This window comes from Mirounga angustirostris, unplaced genomic scaffold, assembly GCF_029215605.1.
Source record: "Mirounga angustirostris isolate CCGP_5_RB_7025 unplaced genomic scaffold, mMirAng1.0.hap1 SCAF_10, whole genome shotgun sequence".
Lineage (NCBI taxonomy): Eukaryota > Metazoa > Chordata > Mammalia > Carnivora > Phocidae > Mirounga > Mirounga angustirostris.
In genome coordinates this window covers 51,306,148-51,322,189 of record NW_026991718.1, presented here as the reverse complement: position 1 = coordinate 51,322,189, position 16,042 = coordinate 51,306,148, and the positions used below count along the sequence as shown (strand labels likewise).

The following is a 16,042-nucleotide window of genomic DNA, read 5'->3' as shown; positions in this document are numbered from 1 at the left end:
GAGACTGCTTCGCCCTCTCCCTCTGCCTGCCACTCCCCCTGCTTGTGCTCTCTCTCTCTAATAAATAAATAAAATCTTTAAAAAAAAAAGATTTATAATATTAAACCATCCTTGAATACTAGGAGTGAGCCTTCGCTTGTTATTATGTATTATTATTCTAATGTTATGCTGGATACTACCTGCTAGTTTTCATGTAGCATTTTTCATCAACTCAAAGCAAGATTGGTCTGAATGTGTTATAACTGTTACAGTTTCATGTTCCACTTTCACTCTCTGAAACAGTTTAAATGGCAGAAGAATTGTCTGTTTCTTGGGGCACCTTGGGGCTCAGTCAGTTAAGCATCTGCCTTCAGCTCAGGTCATGATCCTGGGGTCCTGGGATATTGGGGTCCTAGGATCAAGCCCTACATCAGGCTCCTTGCTCAGCGGAGAGTCTGCTTCTCCCTCTCCCTCTACTTGCCTCACACCCTGCTTGTGCCCTCTCTCTGTCTCTCTCAAATAAATAAATAAAATCTTAAAAAAAAAAGAATTGTGTGTTTCTTAAAGATTTGAAAGAATTCCTGTATGAAACTGTCTGGCTCTGGTGCTTTATTTAGGCATGGATTACTCAGCACATGAATGTTAACAGGAATTGTATTTTCAAGGTGGATTGTGTTTTTCATCATTATAAAGTGACCCTCACAGTCAGCCTGGTAATAAGGTAAGGATGGTTTGGAGGGACTGGAGGCAAGGAGAAAAAGATTAATTATTGCAGTGATCTGGACACAATAAAGAGGGTCCAAGGGAGTAGCAGTCAGGAGGAGAACATGAATCAGATATAGAAACGGTCCAAAGATAGGTTTCATCTTTCACTTCTCCGAGCAATCGAAGAAGTTATGTTCTCTTCCTGCAACTAGCTCTTCATTGTGCATACTTTGCTCTTGTTCTCCAACTGTCTCCTATTTATATGTCCTATCATCAACTAGATTGTTAGATTTTGTATCCTTTAAAGCCCACCCCTAGACACATACCAGTTAACTCCTTACAGGATTGATTCATTCAATCATTATGACAGGATATTGTTAGAATGTTGCTCAGCAGAATAAGGAAATGAGAGTATTACATGGTTTCTACATTAAAGTAACGAGATACCAAGGCAGAACTAACTAGAAAAGAGTGAACTGAGCCACAATATAAGATGGCATTGACAGCCTTTAGAACGGGGTGGTAAAGGCCATCATTTAAGAAAACTCAACTACGATTAGAATGACCACAAATTCTGAGTCAGTTGCCAATCAATGAGGCTTTAACAGCTTCATGATGCTGCGATTCCCATGTCCACCTACTGCATCCCCCCCTTACTGGTTACAGGGGGCTGAGTCTCAACCGACTCACCAGGTTGTCCAGCATCCTCATGAGGGCCTCAAACTCGTGCTCCCCCAGCCGGCTCTTCTGCATAGGCCCGAAGGTGCTCCCTGCCCACTGCACGGAGCCCACTTCGTGGGGTCGGTGCTTCTCCTGCTCCAGGAGGATGAGGTTCTCCGCTCCCCCGGCGCCGGACAGGGCGGAGACCTGCAGCAAAGAGCAGAAAGACCTCAGTGTGCGTGCATGTATGTGTGTGTGCACACATGTCTAGAAATGTGAGCTGTATTTGGCTTTTTCCCTCCCAGAGGAAAAGCTGCTCCAGAGTTACTGGGCACGTACCCACTTCCAGGGAAAGAGGTCTTAGCAGTTTCTTTCTTAATGCTAGTTCTTAGAGACTATAGAAGAGGAGGAAGCAGCAAGTGTTAAACCTCCAGAATAAAGCAATGCAGAGGACTGAAAAGTTACCTGGATACAGACCAACCTCAATTTGTGACTATTTCTGGGGAAGGTGGGGGTTGAGGTCAGGAAGGATTCCAAAGGGGACTTCAGTTCTTGTCTATAATATTTTATTGCTTCAAGAGGAAAAGATCTGAAGTAAAAAGGCTTTTACTTTTTAAATCTGAGTGGTGAGTAGTGGGTGTATATTATTCTTCTGCATCTTTCTGTGTGTTTGAAATCTCTCTCCCTGTGTAATATACAGCCGGGCCCTGTAAAGGGAGATGCAGCTTCCCCAGTGCACTTGGAGTAGTTGCCCCACTGTCCAGGCTCCATGGCAAGGGGACAGAACAAGTGGCTACAGGCAATGGACTCTGAGTATTAGGGCAAGAGGTGTGTGTATACAGCAGGCGATTTTAGGATGATCCTAGAAGACATTTATTAATCTAACCAATCTCCTTATTTTCTAATTCCATATCCATATAATGGTACCTTCTGTCCACTCCCTGAATCCAGCACTCAGATATAATTGGCTATGATTTGGCATAACCAATGATTCAGCAACAGTGAGAGAGGATGGTTTCCCAGTCGTCTCAGTGGGAAGCCAGGTGTTCTGTGCTGCAATCTGATTAATATTTGATATCTCCTGTAAGCCTACTTATTACAGGAGAATGATCCGATTACATAAACTTCCAGTGTTCCAGTTTTTACTGAAAAGGAAAGGATGCAATTTAGCTTGCTGGCCAACATGAGTCCGTGAACCTGTGAGGATCCGGCACACACCCTGGAGTGTGTTGGATTCACCAGTGTAACAAATGCCTCCTATGGGACTTCCTGGAGGTCAGCCAGGCCACCTTTGCAAGGGTGAAGAGGAGGAAGCAAGAATACTCATTTTCCATACCCTCTTCATCCGAGGCATGTGTCCAGTTGAAGGCTCCATTTTTATCTGGCAAAGATGGAGACTTTAATAGTCGTTTATTAAATCACTTAGCCAGCAAGCTAAATTGCATCCACCAAAGCTAAGGGTCCTTGTCCAATATCCCTGGAGATAGTCAGCTCTGTGCCTAGGGAGGCAGCCTACTATACTGTGGTCCAAATGTTAGAAGGGTTACAGTGAGTTGGCGTAGATTACACGAAGTGCAAATCCACCTTTTTGTTATGCTCATTCACCAGTTCCGGTTCTGGCCTCTGTTGCCATATTTTCTAATGCTGAAGTCCCTCACACGTACACAGGCTGAGCGTGTGGGCATGCACTCTCAAAGGCAGTGAATCCCAGCCAGTAGATCAATTACCTGGTTCATCCCAGATCCCCATCTGGCCAAGGCAGGGCTCCAGCCCTTGCGACCCTGGAACCCTGACTTGGAGTGCTGACTGTCAGCTGATCTTTCCCACCGACCTTCATTTCCCCCCGAGGCAGTGCAACGTAGTGTTTAAGGACATGGACGCGGACACAGGCTGCCTGGGTTTGAATCCTGGCTTTGCCACTTACTCGCTGTGTAATTTGGGGCAGCTATTTACCCTCTCTGGGCCTGTTTTCTCATCTGTAAAATGAAAAAAATAGTAGTATCTACCTCGTGAGCATTATGGAAGGTAATACTTGTAAAGCACCTAGAATAGTACCTGGGGCATAGAGTGCCACATCAATGTTTATGATCAAAAAATTCTGAGGTTTTACTATGAAAGAAACAATGTGCCTAGTCATTCATGGAGGAAAGAACTGCCCATATCCTTACAAGAACTGTGCCTCCTCCCACCTCCCCCTTCCCCCATTAGTTTCCATGGCGATGGGTAGCAGATGGAGAAGAATTGCCTGAGCTTCTTCCCATCTGCCTGTAAGCAGAGCAGGGAGCTGCCTCTCTCAGCTGGGGATGACCCAGTTTCCTAGAACCCCAAACCGATGGAGAGCACTGTCCCCAGAAGAATGGACTAGGCTTTTAGCCTTGAACCACTAAAATGACCACAGCCACATTCGTTTGCCAAGATCATTGAGGGAGAAAAGTTAGCCCACGATGAAAATAGAACCTCAGTGCTGGCTGTTCAAGCAGAAATGAGCTGCCCAGGGGCTACCATCCCAACAGCATCTGCAGACCACTGGCCCATGGGGTCGCGCATGCCCTAAACCACCCACACCTCTGGTCTAATCTGGCCTGTTCTGCTTCCACACCCTCTAGCTTCCTTTCTCTCTCTAGAAGCCTCCCTGCTCCACGAGCTGAAAAAAAAGCCACTGGAGGTTTTCTGGAGGTTATTTGCTTCTATCGCCTGATGCACTTTAACAAGGTCACATGGCAGTCCTGACGGAAAAGAAAGTGACAGCAGATAGGGCCGAGAGAAGCCGCTGGGGCTGTTGGGGCCAGTGGCTGGCAACTCTGTGCTTTCATCTCCCCAGCTGCTAGACGGCCATCCTGCCTTTGGTTAAACTGTACGGAGGCCATTTTTCAGCGTGTAGCCTGGGACAGGTCTTTACCACATGATGGGGACACATGGGCATCTCTCTCCATTCGTTTCCAGGCCATGCTGTCTTTGCAAAATGGTACGAACTATTTTCTCATGGAAACCTCTTCTTCAGAAGGAAGATGGGGAACTCGTTAGAGCACAGATATGGGGAAAAGAAAGTGGGCATATCAGAGGCTCTGCCAGGTTCTAACATCAGTCAGGGGTCAGAGCTCAGGGCCAGCATCTCTGGTTGGGGCTGCATCAGGAAGGAACTGCCTTGACCCTGGTTCTACCTTCTCCACCTTCTGTTATGACCACCGCTGTCTGGGTGGATGGGGCAGTCTCATACCACTTCTAACACCTCTTCATCACTGTCTTAACAACTGTCCTCTCAACATAGTCATTTAAAAACCCTTGAGAAAGGTGCCACTTGCAGAACCTCCACTAGCAATGCCTCTGGGATTATCCCATTCTTTCCCCTGTCCCCCAGCTGCCAAGACAAAGGCAGGCATTCCGCCTGGGGCGCTGCTCTGCCCAGACCAGCCAGGAGAGGGCAGACAGGACACCAAAGGACCTTGCGAAGAGCTGACTCATCCTGGAGCAGTTAGTCTTCCCTTCTGTCAACTGAGTCCTAAAAATACCATCAGCAACACCTCTCCTTATCTGAAAGGCCCCATCCTCACAAGGATCCCATAGGCACCCCCTTGTCCAGATGAGGAAAGCAAGTCCCTGACCCAAAGACACATATCCCAGAGCTGGAAAGGATGGAGTCCATTCAGTTTGCAAGGCCCCCCTACTCACCCCTGACAGCTTGCCACACTGAAAGGAGCATGTGTTTGGCTTATGTAACACCACCTTGTTATCTGGCAAAACTATAGGATTTGTGTTTTCCTATTGCTTTTCCACCAATTCCTTTAGGGGTCTCATGATCACTGACAATCCCCACCCACCCTCCACCCCACCCCCTACTAGTTAGGAGAACCTTACGATGGGCTCCCTGGACATTACGTTGGGGGTTCCCTGGTGTTCAGGCTTGCCATGTCTAACTTCACCCCTTTCTGGGCTGGACCATGTTCATGGTCTTTGCAAACTACACCCTCCAGACAAAAAGAGAAAAGACCCACTTACGAGATGGTGTCTATTTGCCATAGCTAGATGTAACAGTTATACCCCAGGTAATATGTGAGCATGGTAAGAACTTTTATATCCCCTATTACGGTTTCTCCCACTTTCCGATTGATGGGCCTAGGCAGCTCCCTGTCCTGGTCACTGACCCCCAAGAGGTAGATACTGGTTGTTAGGCAACAGTGATAAATATTTTAAAGCTACAAAACTGATTCTAAGTGCGAAACTTTAGAAGGATAAGGTGGTGCCAAGGCAGAGAAGAAATAGGGCAAGGCTTTTAGATGGCTGGCTCCCAGGACTCCTTAAATCATGGCCAGTGCGGACTCCGTCAGAGCCACGCTAGGGCCCACTCCCCAGAGGAACTTGCTCACCTGTATCTCACACGCAGCCTGCAGGTGGAAGACCTTATAAAACGCCTCCTCCACGGTGTCACCTAGAGCAACCACTCCATGATTTCTTAGCACCAGGATCTGCATAGGAGCAAACGGCCAATTAAAACTTCAAGCCTTTTAAACTTTAGTGAAGGAGAGATTTTTCATTTACTCCAAATCAGTTTCCATAACCAGTCCCAAAGCATGCCCCCAACTCCTTGTTCATTCTCCCCGTGCAAACATCCCAATGCTACCCCGGATGTGATTTTAACCCTAAGCATCCTCCCTAAAAAATAGAAAATGCTTTTTAAAACGGAGACTAGAGAGCTTGGTGGATTTCTTTGGGCAATACCTGGATTTTTAGGCCTCGGAGGGCTTTGAAGTCTGAAAAACTGGTGTCTGTGTTAAAGTGAATGAAATTACTTTGTGTCCAATAGGAGGGTCTAACCTCAAAAGCAATCTCTTGCTCCTGTGACTTAGTTGACTTGGAAATCAAAACCCAAGGGGGTGGCTCTCTGAGGGGTGGCTCTGCAGAAACAGGTGCGTCATGTCACCTCTCTGGACCTCAAGTCTCTTCTCCATGAACTCAGCGATGCCCTGGTAGCTCTAAGACCCTCCACTTCTGTGAAGGAGGCCATAGTGACCTTCTACTCTTAACTCTCTGGTTTTGCAGAAGAGGAAACAGAAGCCTAAAGAAAGTGAAAGCCTCCCAGCTAATCAAGGGCAGAATTGGAACTAGAGCCCAGGTGTTCTCACCGTTGGTGCAACGTTTGTGACTCAGCCAGGGGCAGGCAGACAAAAGGGGGTGGGGGAAAGAAACAGAAATGAACTTATACAGAGCCTGACTCCCTAGAGTTCAGATGCAGAAACTGTTTCTTGGTTGGTTTTTTCCTCATGAACTCTCTGAAACCAGACGATGCCCACCTAGCAGGAGGGACACAGATCCATGTGTAGGATGTGTCCTTGCAGACGTGGGCTGAGGCCTAGTGGTCTAATCATCACATCCTCTCTTGCTGAAAACAGCTGGAGGTTTTTCTTCTCAAGCGCCAGAGAAATAGAAAGAGATGATGACTCTGGCCTAAAAAGATTTTGTAGATAGCAAATCTCTGAAATTCTTGTAGCATTTTGTAGATGTGAACATCTCCTCCCTCTCCTGGCACTGCTAATGAGGCTTTAGAGAATGTTGGGAGAGAGTGGCAGGGATTTCTCCTCTGTGTCAGGAATGGGAAGGCAGAGACTCTCCGACTGGAAATGATTTAGGCAGTGAGTGCCTTTCAAGGATGGGAACAAGCATCTATCAACGTAGGCTCAGCTCCAGAACTTCCTGTACTAAGCTGGCGACCCCTAATGATGTACTGTTAAAAAATAAGTTTTTAGATTTAAGCCAAACAATAGTGAGATTCTGTTTTTCTCTATCAAGTTAGCAAAAGAAAAAAAAAAAGGAGTAATACTCAAGTTTGGGGAGAGTGCAGGGAAGTAGCATTCTCATATACTAGACTCTGGGGGAGGAAAGGGCAATGCGCCCGAATGAAGTAAGAGTTCTAAAATGTGTGTCCCTGGGAATTTATCCTAAGGAAATGATCTCAAGCATATACAGAGATTTAGCTAAAAGGATTTTCATCATGTGTTGTTTATATCAAGGAAAAATTCAGGGTGGGTGGAGGGGGGGAGCTTCCGGTGTCCAGTTTGTTAAGGTAAATGGTGGCGCAGCCATTTACACAATGAGGTATAATCTAATAATTTTAAAATAGTGATTTAGAGGGGCGCCTCGGTGGCTCAGTCAGTTAAGCATCTGCCTTCAGGTCAGGTCATGATCCCGGGGTCCTGGGATCGAGCCCCACATCGGGGTTCCCTGCTCAACGGGAAGCCTGCTTCTCCCTCTCCCACTGGCTGCCACCCTGCCTGCTTGTGCTCTCTATCTCTCTATTAAATAAAAACATTTTAAAAAAATAAAATAGTGATTTAGAAAATATTTAATAATATACAAAGGTGTTTACTGGATATTACTAAAGGAAAAAAGAGGATATATTTTATGATCTACGTTTTCTAAATATATGTGAATATATTTGTGGAGCATGCACCAAAACCTCAGGATAGTGGGATAAAGAGAATTTTATTTCACTTTTTTGTTTAAGTGCAACTTCTAAACATTGTCCACTGAACACATGTCACTCATGATGTAGGTTTTGGACAATCCCACCCCAGAGTGTCTTTCTGAAACAGCTGAGCAAACCTTGCAGGTGGGTCCAAGGCACTTCTGCAGGCTGATTCGATCCGCTTCCTGCTCCATCCCACCATCGAAGTCATAATAGGCCATGTCCCCCACCAGCAGGGCGTTGTGGGAGACAGGCAGGAGGCCACACTTCATGGCTGACACCTTTAGTGAGACAGTGGAATGGTTAGCACCTGCAGCTCCCCCACCCCGGTCTGTGCCCTTTCCTCAGAGTGGCACAGCCAGGCTCTACTCTGAGGACTAGTGCGGGAGAGAGCAAGCCCCCAAGAAAGGCACTGCCCTGTGACTCTGCTGCACCCGGCTGGGCTCTGGCTTGCCAGCTGCTTCCTCTGACGTCTTTCCACCATCATTTTGACAGCAGCCATGTCAATATACCTCTCTCTAAAATTGCTACAAAGAATGCCTTTGAGAAAGCTAGTGCTCCTGCCCACCCCCTTGCTCTCCTCTCGTCCTAGGACTCTGGGAAAAGGTAGGGGGTAGCAGAGTTGGCACCCGGCTGGAGTGAAGCAGGGTCCAGCGTGCTCTGGGGTGAGCTGGTGGAAATCCTCAGCCTTGAGGTCAGGGCAGAAACCGGGAGGCCCACTGAGAGGCCCCCTTTCACTAGTGATAAGGCAATAAGAGTGCCAGGGAATAGGGTTAAAATCCATGCCTCAAATCCTGCCTTTTATTAAAAGCAAGGAGCATGGAGAGGTTTAGGAGAGCCTCCCGCCTTTGTTCCCTCATTCTGTCCCATATTCTGGAAAATCTGAGTGCTCATAACTGGTGTGCTTCACAGAAAAAACCCAGGCCAATGACAAGTCCGCTCTGCTCCTGCAGGTGTAAGGTCTGGAAGTCAGTAAGATGGGTTGAAGGTTGAGGGGACACCCAGACCTGCTTGGCTGTGGTCTTTCCAAGTGACACTTGGAACCCTGGGTTATGAAAAGTGGACAAGTCCAGGTTCCCACCATCTTATTTGTTATCACGATCTCTCCTCACCAGAGCCTGGGCTGGGGGTGGGGGTTGGGGCAGGCACCAGCCTTCAGTCCGAGAGGACTGACCTGAGTGGAAACTCAAGAGGTGCCGTCACTTGGGTAAATGGTGCTCATGTGTGTGTGTAGCAGGGTGGGGGACGCAGCAGAGCAAACACTTCATATCTTTGCCTCATGTCCCCAAACCAAGACTTCTGTGCTTAGAAAAATGGAGAGGATTAGGGTTACCACATGGGGTGTTCCTTCTCCTCACCTTGGCTTGAGTTCAGGAAATGTTTCCAGAACTGTTTTAAATAACGAGACTGCCACTAGCTTGGGGGGCTTACTTCTTTCGTCAGGGAGCACCTCAGAGAAGGGGGCAGCAGGGGTTTGCTGCCAGCCTCAGGGACGAAATGCTGCCCTTAGAGCGGACACTCACGGCTGCCGTGGCCGGCGTGTGCAGATGGATGATGCAGCGCACATCAGGTCTGGCAGCGTAGATCGCCGAGTGTAGACAGAAGCCTGTGGTATCCACTGGGAAGCAGCTGCTGCCCTTCTCCACCACCTCTCCCAGGATGTTCACCTTGATCTGGGCCAGGGAAGAGAACCTTATGGCCACAAGGCAGGTGGGGGCCCTCAGGACCCTCCCGCAGGTGGGCCACACCCAACGCCTCCAGGCATTCCCGCACCCCAGGAGCAAGGGCTGTGCTTGGTGTCGGGAGAAGAAGAGACCTGGTTCCTGCTTTTGGTGAGGACACAGGCTACCAGGAGACATGACTGATTATGATTCAGCAGGGAAAATGCTAGAGCAGAGTTTCTCAAACTTGACCGGGCATAAGAATCCTCTGGAGATCCTGTCAAAATAGATTCTCTGCAAACTGGGGCATCCACTCTGGAGAACAGTATGGAGGTTCCTCAGAAAGTTAAAACTAGAGCTACCCTATGATCCAGCAATTGCACTGCTAGGCGTTTACCCAAAGGATACAAAAATACAGATTTGAAGGGGCAACAACAGCCAAACTATGGAGAGAGCCCAAATGTCCATCGACTGATGAATGGATAAAGGAGATGTGGCATACACACACACACACACACACACACACACACACACACACACTGGAATAGTACTCAGCCATCAAAAAGAATGAAATCTTGCCATTTGCAATGACATGGATAGAGCTAGAGTATATTATGCTAAATGAAATAAGTCAGTCAGAGAAAGACAAATACCATATGATCTCACTCATATGTGGAATTTAAGAAAGAAAACAGACGAACATATGGGAAGAGGGAGAAAAAAGGGGAGAGGGATTCTTAACAATAGAGAATAAACTGCAGGTTGATGGAAGTAGGTGGGTGGGGGAGGGGGTATATGGATGATGGGTATTAGAAAGGCACTTGTGATGAGCACTGGGTGTTGTATGTAAGTGATGAATCACTGAATTCTGCTCCTAAAACCAATACTGCACTGTATGTTAACTAACTAAAATTTAAAATAAAAAAAATGCAGATTCTGATTCAGTAGGCCCAGAATGGGACCCGAGAGTCTGCATTTCTGACAAGTTCCCAAGAGATACCCATGCTGCTGGTCCACAGACCACACCTTGGGTAGGGAAGCTAGAAGAGAGTCAGTCACAGAATTCTCTAGAAGCAGATGGGAGGAGTCTTTGATCCCAGTAAAACAGGGGGATCAGAGAAGCCTTCCCAGAGGAAGTAACATCTAACCTGAGCCTTTTTCTTGTTTTTTTTTACTCTTTATTTTGAATTTTTAAGCAAAATACACAAAGGTAAAGATAATAGTAAAATAAACACCCATTTACCAATCACCCAAAAGCTAGATCTTAAAGGACAGGTAGGAACTAGTTACTGGTCTTATAATCTGCTTTTGATGCCGAGGAGCTAGCAGGTGTCATGGCTAACAATCTCACACTGCGTGTGTGTGTGCGCGCGCGCGCGCGTGTGTGAATGTGTGTGTGTGACTGTATCACCCACCTGCTTACAATGCTTCAGCGGCTCTGCATGTCCAGCAGAGTAAAGCCAAAGCACCATAACCACGCTTTTGGTGCCATTTTTCATCTTGTCCCTATCCCCTCCCCAGCCTCACTTCCAGACACTGAATACGTGAGCCAGACGTGGCCCCTCACTGTCCTCCCAAATGCACCAGGATGTGGCATGTGCCTGGCTTTGTGTGAACTGTCCTTCTCCTGCTGAGGACAGAGTTCTCTCTGCCCAGTCTCTCCCTCCTGGCCTGGTCTAAATCTGCTTATGCTGTGGGCTCCTGGGGACTAAGCTCCTTCACCATCAGGTTAACCCACATGCTCTTCCCTTGCCCCTCCTGCTGGGCCCAAGCACCTTTTCTGGGCTCCCCAAGTTTCCTGCTGTATGGGAGCCTTCTTCACTCTGAGTTGAATCATTGCTTGTCTTCCCGCTCCCCAACTCGCCACAAATGCCTTAAAGGCAGAGCCGGTGCCTCCTTGTGTCTTTGACCCTAATCTGACTTGGCCATGACGTCCTTAGGTGGCCCTGTGCAAGCCACTTACCTCCCTGGGCTCCAGTGTCCTCTCCTGCCTATAAAGTGGCCTTGGCAGCCCTCAAGGTCTACCCTGCCCAGCTATTCTGTGACTTTGTCAGCTGGCTCTTTTAAGTGCATACGTGGACTCAACATGTGAATGTGTGTCAAGCCTGGCAGAGGCCCTGAGTTGGTACCCTCTGCCCTCAGGCATACAGCACAGCAGCCCACACATCTGGGAACCATGGGGCCTCTTCTGCTTGTAAGACAGTCCTTTCTACTTCTCTCGTCCTCCTACCCAGGAACCTTTCCTTATCAAGACCAAGTTCTGGAAGTACACCTAAAAGGAGCGAGAGAACCAAAGGGGGTTCCAGAACGTTAATGCTTATGACACCAGCACTACGCCAGGCTTGCGCTGCCTTGAGACGAAGCACTGGCTGTTATTCTAACGTATTCCCCAATCTGGGAAGGCCTCCCCATTCCCAGACTTCGGGGTCCAATCCCAGGCCCAGAGGACCTCAGGCCCAGCTCCTCCCCCTCCTACCTCCTACTGCACTTGCTGCCTGCACCTCATATTTGGTCTCATGGTTGGGTTGTGCTTTGGAGCCATGTGTCTTCTCTGCCCCACTAGACGGCAAGCTCCATGAGGGATAGGACGGCAGTGGCTAATCTGAACATGACCTGTCACTGTAGGCTGCTGTCGTTTCAATAAGCAATGGGCAATGAGATGCCCAGCTATACTTACCAGGCTGGATGCGGTGACTTCATTGCAAGAAACTCCCTTAGGGCTAATCAGGAAGTGATCCTGCTCCTTGCTGACTCTCAGCTGGAGGGAAGACACATGTTCTCAGTGGCAAGGAGACAGAAGGGTTATTTCCAAGAACACTCTGCTTGAATCCCCACTTCCCCTGAATCCACTGCACCTAAAACTCACACCCAAAAACCCTTATCTCCCCCCCAGCACATGAAAGATGAAGAAGACCTGGCCTTTATTTGGAACTGGGGCAATGGACCTACAAGAGGAATCTCCCAATGATCAAGGGTAGCCCTAGAAATAGGATCCAGGAGTTCCTAGCTCCTTATGCAGGAAGTGGTCACAGGGAAGGTTGTCTATTTCAGGTGACCACAGTGGTTAGAAATGTTGGAAGGGCTCAGTGCATGGCCATGCCAACGGGCAGGAGCTCTCTCTTGGGATTTTGTCAGGGCCACATGCAGTACCCACCCCACTCCAAGATGCTCTGCTCACCGTGACGTAGGTGTCGCTCAGCTGGGCCCAGCCATAGAGGTCTAGGAGACGGTAGACGCTGCTGATCTTGCAGCGCATGAGCCGCTCCCCCTTGGCCAGGTTCAAGGAGTCAGCTGTGTGGAGGTCATTGATGGGAGTCATCATGGAGAAGTCTGCAGGGAAACAGGGTGGGGACAGGGCAGCTCTCAGGGTCAGGGCTGCTGTCTGCCCCCCTTCCTTCCTCGCCCTAGTCCTCTCTAAATTCTCACTGACACTACAACTGCACAAGAGACTTCCACAGGCAGGGAATTAAGTATTCTTTGGCCCTCATCCAGGGGGAGAAAATCCATAGAATGGATAGTCGTGCCCAAGGAAGTCTTCTGCTTATTCAGATAAAAATGGCATTGCTTTTGGTCAAAAATCATGGCAAGATTCAAACCACAGAATGAAGGGTTCTCGGGATGTCAAGCTCAAAATAAATCCTTAAGATGGACATTGAATAAAAGCAAGAATAAGTTTCTGAGTGGAAATATAAGTATATTTTATCAGTTAGTTTTGATGAAGAAGATACTAATCATTAGACCTGCTCTTGTTTATTGTTTTAAACTATACCATGTAATATAACTTTTCCTCTGCTTTGGAAACAGAGGAAATCAGAAAGCCAATTCAGCCAGGAAGTAAATTCCTCAACTTCTTCTGACAAGTCATAAACTTCCAGAAGTCAGTGTGGTTAGCTGAAGGGCTTCAGGCTTCAGGCAGGCCATATCTGCTCCCCTCTGGATGTGCAGTCCCTTGGTTAGTTATGATTCTTTCAGGGAATTTGGGGAGATATGGAAGGGATCTGGAAATGGGCCTAGAGGGCTTGATGGTCTCATCTTCAAGGCACATAAGGGGTCTAGGAGGTGGTGTCCAGTCTATCCCATTAAAAATGATGACCGCTCCCTGTGTGCCTCCAGAAGGCATAAGAGGGCATCTGAGCCCCAGCACTTCCAATTAGTCAGTGTCTAGAAACCAATAAAAGAATCAATAGGAAAGGGTTCTGGCTTAAAATGATGTCTGGCTGGGAGCCTCCTAATGCTGCCTCTCCCAGCATCCCATTAAAAACTTTAATGGATTAAATGCCTTTTAGAAGCTTCCACCATCTCAATAAACTTGCTATTACACACTGTGATATCTGTCCTGCATCAGGTTTGCCATTAGCTGAAATGATGAGATGGTCTACAAAGGCGAAGGTGGACCTACAAAGGTGCTGTTGGGCCTACATAAAGCAAGCAGAGCAAACCTCGAAACACCCATGTCAGGAATATAAACCCAAAAAGCTTGTGCCCACCAGAGGAGGGATATCTCCAGGGCATGTGTCCAGGAACTATAGTTGACAGAGGAAGAAGTGGTCCAAAGGCTCAGTGGAACTGGCAGAAAGAACAACGACGAAATTCCAAAGTCAACAATTTCTCATTGGAATTGGCCATTCTGGTATCCCTTCCTCCTCTCTGTTCATTCCCCAGACAAGCAATTACCTCTTTACTTCATCCCTAGCAGCAAGAAGGAAGGCATATCAAAAGCATAAGCCCACCAGACAAAGCCGGGCAGGGGGAGATATTGTTGGGAGAGGGTCTTCAGACCCAGATTTAATTCCTTCTCTTACAAATAACTAGAGAATCCCAGGGATGGCAAGGAGGCCAGAATAGGCCTAAAAACATGCCATCCCATCCTTTGTGTCCTGTATCAGTGTCCCCCTCCCCCACTCTGTGGAGCTTTGCTGTAAGGATTACCCCACCAGCAGACCCAGGGTGGGAGAAGAGATCAGAAGGCTCCACAAGCACCCCAGAGCCTCTGCTCTCAGGGTTTTAGGAGAAAGAATGCTTATAAGTTAAGATGACTGAACGCCAGGTTTATGACTCAGATCTAACCAAGCCATTTACTCAAGGGACCTAAGAAAACACAGAAAAAGATGAAAACTCCCCAACCGCCCCCAGGAAAGCTAAGACTGAAGGACACAGGGTTGCAAAAAAAGAAACTAAAATAAAAACACAAAACAACCACAAAATTCTACGGCAAATGGAGCTGGACAAAGAACAACCTATCTGCACTTGAACTCATGACTCTTGGAACTTCCCCTCTCCACATTCCCTGACTCAGATACCCTGGACATGCCCTAACCAGATTTTCAGACATCCAACTGTCTTCCTGACAGACGCTGGTCGGTGAGGCAGTGGGAATGCTGGTCAGCTCTATATCTCTTTCAAAAGAAAAAGTATAAGAACAGAGACATGAAAACGATGAGAAAGAATAGGATAGCTAAGGGAGATAAAGACCAGAGAGCTGGCATATAAATAATCGGCACTCACATAACAGAAAACATTTCTGAACTGAGAAACAGACCTGTGTAAATAAATTATAAGAATTTACTACATTCCACAGGAAAAAGTCCACAAAGAGAAAAAGCCTACAATTATATGCTTCCTGGCACATTTCTGAAATACAAGGATAAGGGGGAAAATGCACAAACATCTACCAAAAAAAATGTTGGTTACCTACAAAGGAACGAAAAAACCCCCGGCTGTTTCAGATTTCTCTGCTATAGCAAGAGATGCCGGGAGACAATGCTATAGGAGGGTTACCAACAAACAACACTAAAATAAAGTGACATGAAGCAGGTAAAGAGAGAAGAATCATCAGAAGTATGCCCAGCAAATATAAAGAAAAAAATAAACAGAGGTCATAATATCATCAAAGTAGAAATCAGGGAAAGCCATATTCCCTTGGAATACTCATCCCTGGCAGCAAGGAGGGAGGCAGAGCAAAAGCATACGCCCCCCTAGACAAAGCCAGGCAGCAGGGGCCATGGTTGGGAGGGGCCACTGTGGAGGTCATTTTACATGAATTAAACATATAATCCAACATGAAGCTATAGCTATAAAGAACATTTACACTTTGAATAACATTTCATCAAGATACAAAGCAAAAGCTACCAGAAATACGAAGAGAAATGAACACTAATTAAATATCCAGTGGAAGACAACACGACTCTCATTTTTTACAAAATAAAATAAATAAATGAAGATACAGATGAAATACTATGCACTGGAGATAGAGTCTCTGCCTACATATCATTCAAAAATGATATTATTAGGCCACAGAGAAAATTTCAATAAATCCTCAACATAGACATTAAATAGGTCACATTTTCCAAACACAATGCAATCAAACTAGATGTTATCAACAAACCCTTAAAACATTACAAATTCAATCACTTGGAAATGAGAAAACACACTTCCAGATAGTTCTTAGAATAAAAATAAAATCAAAACAGCAACTGCAAACTATCTAGAAATTAACCATAAAGGATATAGTGTGTCAAAATGCATGGAATAAGATGAAACTTACACTCAGAGGGAAAAAAAATCATAGTCTAAAATG

General features: G+C 46.9%; 1 protein-coding gene across 2 annotated transcripts in view; it reads right to left on the bottom strand.

The window, feature by feature from the left end:
• The window catches only part of ADD2 (adducin 2), a 106,810-nt gene that overhangs the window by 21,845 nt on the left and 68,923 nt on the right, over nt 1-16,042 (bottom strand). For both annotated transcript variants that reach the window (XM_045883764.2, XM_064572360.1), the window contains exons 5-10: nt 12,644-12,795; nt 12,143-12,223; nt 9,328-9,477; nt 7,942-8,085; nt 5,709-5,807; nt 1,375-1,551 (exon numbers count right to left, since the gene is read on the bottom strand). In XM_045883764.2, coding sequence (XP_045739720.1) covers nt 1,375-1,551; nt 5,709-5,807; nt 7,942-8,085; nt 9,328-9,477; nt 12,143-12,223; nt 12,644-12,795 — 803 coding nt within the window. The remainder of the gene's footprint in view (nt 1-1,374; nt 1,552-5,708; nt 5,808-7,941; nt 8,086-9,327; nt 9,478-12,142; nt 12,224-12,643; nt 12,796-16,042) is intronic.